The sequence below is a fragment of the Columba livia genome, chromosome 3 (assembly GCF_036013475.1).
Source record: "Columba livia isolate bColLiv1 breed racing homer chromosome 3, bColLiv1.pat.W.v2, whole genome shotgun sequence".
Classification (NCBI taxonomy): domain Eukaryota; kingdom Metazoa; phylum Chordata; class Aves; order Columbiformes; family Columbidae; genus Columba; species Columba livia.
Window position 1 is genome coordinate 63,783,625 of NC_088604.1, and position 7,344 is coordinate 63,790,968.

The 7,344-nt window shown below is 48.9% G+C and overlaps 1 protein-coding gene across 1 annotated transcript in view; it reads right to left on the reverse strand.

The window, feature by feature from the left end:
• TAGAP (T cell activation RhoGTPase activating protein) overlaps positions 1–4,466 on the reverse strand; it is a 53,506-nt gene extending 49,040 nt beyond the window's left edge. Inside the window, exon 1 of the mRNA XM_065057268.1 lies at positions 4,311–4,466. Coding sequence (XP_064913340.1) covers positions 4,311–4,388 — 78 coding nt within the window. The 5' untranslated portion in view covers positions 4,389–4,466. The remainder of the gene's footprint in view (positions 1–4,310) is intronic.
• Positions 4,467–7,344: the final 2,878 nt, after the last annotated feature.

The window sequence follows — 7,344 nt, forward strand, 5'->3', positions numbered from 1 at the left end:
TCAAAACTCCTTTATTATCTCAAAGCACTCCACCAAAAAAACTGAAAATGCATAGTTTAGCCATTCTTCCTTGGATGGGCTAACCATGTGCTGCTGGTTTACAGGCACAAATGCATCACTTGGTTTTACTCATTCAGAAAGCCTTTTGAAGTGCTACCTCCTTCAGAGATATACAGGGACATGATTTTGCCATCTGGACAGACTTTTAGGCTGCCAGATTCTTCAGCCGGCAATGCCAGCACTAGCTGAAAACTAAACCTCTTCCTGAAACCTTGGACTTTTATTTCTTCGGGACTTTCAGAAATGCCTCCACAACTACAAACCTACTTCTACAATCCTTAAGGATGAACCAGGTGAATGTCCTCATGAAAACGGCAAACCCACATCCTTCCTCCTCCTGAAATAATCCGTCACTGGCAGGAGCACAGAATTTTCACATGGTTCACATTTAAATCAGACCTCAGGAGACAGCAGAAGCAGAGAGGGGAGCCCCAGGGGGTTTCCAGGATGTGTGCTGGCAGGTAAAGCCGCCTTTCCTCACTGAGGTTTTCCCAGGGGACACATCAAAATTCCCAGAGATTTTCCTTTCCCTGGCCACATTATTCATGTGCACACGCGGAGGACACTGAGGAAGGGGCAGCTGTGAGCACCCCAGCAGATTGGACCACCAAAGGGGAGGAAAAGGAGCTCCTGGAGGGGGATGAGTCCTTTAAATGAGCTTCTGCCTGGACCTCTCCTCCAGTTTGTCTCTGGCCCTAGGCCAGCAGCAAGGAGGGGACAAAAGCCACGGGGACCACCTCTCCCCCCAGCATGTCCAAGCCTCAACCCCCAGCAGTCACCACAGCTGAGTCATGATCACCCGTAGCCCCCTGCCCATCTGTGAAGGGGAAGGGTCTGGTTCCCTCCCACTGGGAGGTGAGTGGGTGCAGCCACAGCTTTACAAACACCACAGCACAGGGGTCTTGCCCAGGTGGGCACTGTGGAAACGGATGAGGTGGGGTTGTAATGAGGATGACCGAGGTGATAGAAGCAAGGGACCAGATCTTGTTATCACTGTATATCTGGTGTCATTCAGGAAGGGTAAAGGAAATAGAAGAAGGAGGAAAGGGGATAAGCCAGGCAGGTGAGCTCCCATGGCTGCGAGCGAGCAGGAAGGGCTTGGAGCAGGCGACACAGGACAGGAGCATCCAGATGCTCTCCAAGACAGCGCTGCACTGCCAAACCAAACTGCCTGCAGGTGCTGCTGGTGCCACAGCTCAGGCTGGACCCACGGTAGCCAGTTCTGCCCACCCCAAGGCAGGGCTCTGTGCACCACTGGGGATGGCCCGAGGTGCTGCTGCCTCAGAGGCAGGAGCTGAGCAGGGCTGTGCTATTTGGCACGGGCCAAACTGGTACCAGGGCTGGCTCTGAGAGTTTGTGCATGGTATTGTACTTTATAGTGATTATAGAGAGTTATGCTGCGGTGCCAGGGAGGACTGTCAAGTGCTGCTTAATTTACTACTGTAGACATACACTGACTGGACTGTGCCACAGCAGTTTCTGCAGCCAGTCTCACTGCTGACATTTTGGACAGGCAGCCCTCGGTGAATATTTCGCAGTGGCACACAGATGGGTGGCGTCAGCTGACTCCTTTGCCCCACATGGACCAGGGCACCTCTGTACCCCCTGGGACTTGTCCTGTGCCCTGCTGCCCCACCAACCCCCAGCAGTGTCCACGAGACCTGCCCTGCAGGTACTCCTTTAGGGAAAGGGGTTGGTTTGGCTCATTCAGACAGGCAGGGAATGTTTTCTGGTCTCAGTTGTATCAGCGTGGGTGGAGACTGGCCCCTCTAAAATAGGCTGGCCATCCCAAGGAGTGGCTCCAGGCTTATATGGAAAAAAACAGACTGGTGTTTGCCTCGAGCTGGTCTATATTAAAACTCTTTTCCAAAGCAACTCTGTGCTACTAACATTGCTGGAATCAGTGCAGGTACTCTGAACTTCTAACAACACAGCAATAAACAGATTTTTATCCGAAGAGATTTAAAAGCCAACAGCCTGGTTATGGTGATTGATGAGATTTTCTTTATTGACTGTGCAATCAGTGTGATTTAGATCCCCAGCAGGGGCCCTGCTGCGGGCTCTCTAAGAGCCAGCTGTGACAAATGCCCCCCACAAGCTCTGCTGATCACTGTTGCTGTCCCCAGCAGTGGTGGCACTGAATGGTTCCTCCACCTCATCTTCCTATCCTCCTGGTCCTGCCTTCCCAGTGTCCTTCCCTCCCACAGGGCCACTTAGTTGTCTGGCATCGCACCCCTGCTTTCTGAGGTAATAAATTACTGCGGGATGCAGTTTTGGACTGGACTTCATTAACTACAAACACTATCATCCCTTTTCCTGCCACACCACGCAAGCCAGCCACCCGTGATTATCTGCAGTAGATACGCATTTCTCAAGGTCCTAGGGGACCCGCTGGTTTAGGGCAGATGGTGCACTGGACTGATAGATGCATGGGGCTGGGGAGGCAATTCACCCTTCTTGTCTCTGGGGATCATGTCCCCATACAGCCTGGCACTCCTGTGACGCTCCACTCCTTTGCCATTGCAAAGGGTTTATGTATATTTGTTAGCATTGGAAAAGGTGGGATATAAGTTTCGAGGAGCCTGATTTGGTACTGTCTTGTTCTGCTTTCAGACACCATTGGTACTCTGAAAAAGTAGCAGGCTTAATTAAAATAGTAGGGGGTCAGATCCTAAAAACTGGAAGTGAAGACTGAATGTCGAAGTGCAGTGAGATGGATCCAGCCCCATGCTATCTGTGTGAGTGCTGTGGCTGTGTTATTTCTAAAGAAAATAGCATTTTTTTTCAGTGCATATTGAAGAGTTACTTTTGGAAAAAAAGTTAAGTAAAGTAAAAACTGATCTCAGGGCAGCCAGCATCCCAAATTCCTCTGCTAAATAATCACCTACTTTTTGCTGTTTGTTTCTTTGCTATTTTCTCATCAGAAGTAGAAGGTTAAAAAAGAAAGAAATAGGAAGAAGAGAGAGAAAAATATGTTTGTCAGAAATCAGGGGGTTTTACAGTGTTTCTATAGACAAATTTGAACAAAATGTAACCATTATTTGTTGCTTTTTTTTCCCTCTTATCTCTTTTTTGGGGGTAAACTCTTTCTTATCGGAAAATAGTCTGTTTCTGCTAGCAGTCCTAATTTTGAAGAGCAGGAGGAACAATGGAAAACCAGATCAACTGGCATGTAAAATACACTTCCAGGCTTTATATTTGGAAGCTCTGAAGCTTCTACTTTTGATCCATGCATTTCTGTGTAAACAATTCATGCAGAGTCCCTGCTACTAATCACCTTTTTTGTGGAAGACCCTATTTGTCAAAGTGGACAATGTCACAAAGAAATACTGTATCTCAGTGCAGAGATTCAGTCCCCAGCAATTTTCTTTTTGTTTGTCAGCCAGCACCTCGCTCCTGCCTGAGGTCAGAATAAATGACGTAACACTCCCTTCTGGCCTCGCAATCGATGGGCTGGCAGTCGGGGCTCCTCTCCCTGCTGACAGGAGTGGTCGCTGCAGCTGAGACCCCCCCAGGGACCAGGCTTTGGTCCTGGGCTCACACCAGACTACCAGGTGCTGTGGGACAGGATTCACAGCATGCACTAATGTGAAACATGCCTCTTGCAATGATGTTAAACCTCTCCACAACAAGAACAATGATGACAACAAAAACCCCTCTTTCAACTCTTTCCATCACACACATACAGCCAACAAACCCTCCGGTTTTATTTAAACCAATATCCATTAACCCGTGTCTGGGGGGTTTGGTTTGTTTTGTGTCTCTGCTTTCCAGGGCTCTGTTTGCCCTAAAGCGGTGTCTGAGCAGTTTGACCATGCAGTGATACCATCAAGCAGTCTCTCCAAACTCTGTCTCTTGCAAGAGGTGGGGGACTGTAAGTGTGCCGGACCGCTGATAACCTGACCCTGACACTAACGACTCCCATGGCCTCTTTCTAAGGATAATGAGTGCTCTGTGGTCCAGGGCTGGAAGCATGAACCTGCCAAGCCCAACAATACAGGACTGGCCCAGTGCCCTGGGGAGGGCATTTCTAGACTTATGCAAGAAAAGTCTCGGGTTTTGCATTTAGCCAAATTCAAGACCAGACTCAAAGACCCGGGCAGTTCCTCGGCAGTCGCTATCCTCAGACGACCCGCAGCAGCAGTCGGCATCACCTTTAACACCCGGGAAGGCGGGGTGTAGCCCCGCGCCCCCACCCCGACCCGGCCCTGCCCCACTCCGCGCCCCCCGCCCCGCCGCCCCGCACTCACCGCCTCGGGCGCGGAGACCCCGGGGACCCCGCCGCCGCTGCCCCGCCGCGCCGTCCCGCCTGCCCGCGGCCCCGGCATGGTGCCGGGGGGCGGCCGGAGCAGCGCGGGGGCGCAGGGATGCGTGGCTGGTCCGCCTCGGGCGCGGAGCTGGAGCGAGTGAGCGGAGACCCCGGTGCCGGCTCCCCTCCCGCACCTCCCCGCCGAGGGAGGAGCCGCTCCCTCCCCTGGCAGCAAAACCCGAGGGGACCGCAAGGATGCCGAGCTGGGCGCTGCCAGGGCCGGGCTGGCCGAAAAAGAGGAGACAAAAATCAATAGGCATGGGGAGAAATGAAGTGAAAAGTGACTTACAAAGAGAAAAGCCTTCACGGCTGCTGATTTATTGGTGGCGCAGCCAAGCACTCTCTGCCAGGATTATTGCTGAGGCAGCGTGGCAGGTATGAATGTAGCACTGTAGGTGTTGGAAGTAACAAGCACTGATGCTGCGGCCCAAATTTGAGTCTATCATGCATGCAGGAATGAGGGATGGGGCCAGGGGACACTAGGGATAGGGGGCTGTGCTGCCACTAGCCTGGAGGTAAAGGCTCTATAATGCACTCATTGTGCCCACAGGCATTTGCTTTGGTCTCTAACAGACATCCTCAGCAGCTGCCTGGGCACAGGTTTGGGAAATCACCCTTTTAACAGGGATCAGAATTGCACAGGGCTCTTGAGCAACTGGGGTTGACTCTCTACTAACCAACACGCTCCATCTTCTTATTGAAATCAAAGTGACTCAAGCATGAGGGAGCTTCATCAGTTCAAAGTGGGGTGTTTCTTCTGTAGACTTTCCTGTACTTAACCATCACATTTTGCAAGTGACCTGCTATCACTGACCTGTGCTGCTTGGCAGCTGGATATAAGTTTGTTTCAGATAATGATGAATTGCCTTCAGATGGGACACTACCTCTTGCAGTCCAGATATGGTATTTTACCTGGGAAAAAGCTTAGTTCTTTCCCATAAGGAGGACAAGTAAGTGTCCTGTCAAATGTGGGCTGGTTAATAAGAGCACCAGTTTGTCTTTGAGAAAGGGGGAGATGAATTCTCATGTCCCTGACACTTCACAATGCACTTCTTAGGGGGAAAAAAAAAAAAAAAAAGCGGCAAAATATAGCACCTTTCAAAATGACAAAAAGAACAGATAGATACAGTCTCCCACAGAAGCAGCACCTAATCACAGTGGCTCTGCCCATGCTTGCATACAGCTGGCCGCTGCAAACCAGCCACCTTGCTCTGCTGGTATCACCCTCCCTTTCCTGGTTCTGTGTGACCCCATGAGTTCTGGGAGCTTTACGATTTGTTTGGGTTTTTTCCTTTTGTGTTCCCTCAGCTTTACAGCTGAGCACATCTCTTGTATAAAATATTAATAAAACTCCCTCCGTGACATCCTCTGGCAGCCTGCAAAAATCAAGGGGGAAGTTACACGAGGTTTGGCATCATCAGTGCAACTATTGTGAAGGCTCAGTTAAGCCCCTCAGGACATGAATGTCCGCCAGCTTTTGTGGAAGCTGCAATATGTTCCCAGACAACATGATCAGGAGTGATTAATTTTGCATTTACATATTTGTATTTGATATTAGCTAGAGTTTGGCAGATAAAATCATGGCTTGAGACCTTTGGAGAAGTGAGACTGACCATTGCTTTCTGCCTGTTGTTGTTTTGATCAGAAATGTTTTCCAGATCACTGTGAAGGGAAGAATATAAAATAAAAAATATAAAAGACTCGATATATATGCATATAAAATATTGGATAATTTCAGAAAGTGGTAACTGAAGACTATGGTGAAAGGTCGAAAATTAAAATCAGAATTGCTAACATGGTCATGTTATTTCTGACAATTCATGTTTCTTCTGGTGTTTATGCTAAAAACCCCCACATTCTGCTCTGTACAAAGCCTCATACATGTCATCAGTGTAAGATTAACTGTGATGCCTAATTAAAACAGGCAGTCACCAATTAAGATAATAAAAAATTGTTATTTGAAATTCATAAGAGACTGAGAAGTTAAAGAGACACTTATCCAAGAGCTTAACAGGCTTTCATTCGCAGATATTTAAGGAAAAAAAAGTGAAAACACACTCTGGAACGTAGCCCAGTAAGATCAGAGAGGGGTCTGCAAGCTCCTGTGACGCTTCATTACTGAAGTGCCTGCTGCCAGCCAGCCCGTTTCCTTTTGCACTCCATCTGCCACGTCTTGTACATACGGAGATCCCGGCTCTGCTGCCATCACTTCTGCTGCCAGTTCCCCCTCGGGTGTCCCCAGCAGCACTGCTCCAACCACCTGAACAGTGCGGGACCTGCACCACCACCTGGGTTCTCCTTGGGGCAGGGACAGCATTTCACTGACATTCAGACAACATTGCTCACTCTGACTCCCCTCAGGAACTCTACACAATACAGTAATAATAATAATTAGTTCAAGGAATTGATAGCAATTATCCAACCCAAAATTTATTTCAAATTTACTTTTACCATCTGAAAAGCTGACTCGGTCTTCTTTGCCTGCTGTTACTAGGTGAATTAGCTCACAGGAGTACACATGCATGTTCAGGTATATAAACATTTGTACGAAGCCTGTGAGTACATATGAACACATTAGTGTGGTGAGTTAAATTTGGCTGGCTGCCAGAAGCCCACCCAGATGCTTTCTCACTCCCCCTCCTCAGCAAGACGGGGGAAAAATAAGATGAAAAAAAACCTCTTGTGGGTTGAGACGAAGATAGTTTAATAAGAAAAGCAAAAGCAGCATGGGCAAGTAAAACAAAAAGAGGAATTCATTCCCAACCATCAGCAGGCAGATGTCTAGCCATTCCCTTGGAAGCAGGACCTCAGCACATCTAACAGCAGCTTGGGAAGACAAGCACCATAACTGTGAACATCCCCCTTTCCTCCTTTTTGCCCTGAATTTTTATTGCTGAGCACAATGTCACGTGGTAGGGAATATGCCTTTGGACAGCTGGAGTCAGCTGTCCTGTCTGTGTCCCCTCCCAGCCTCT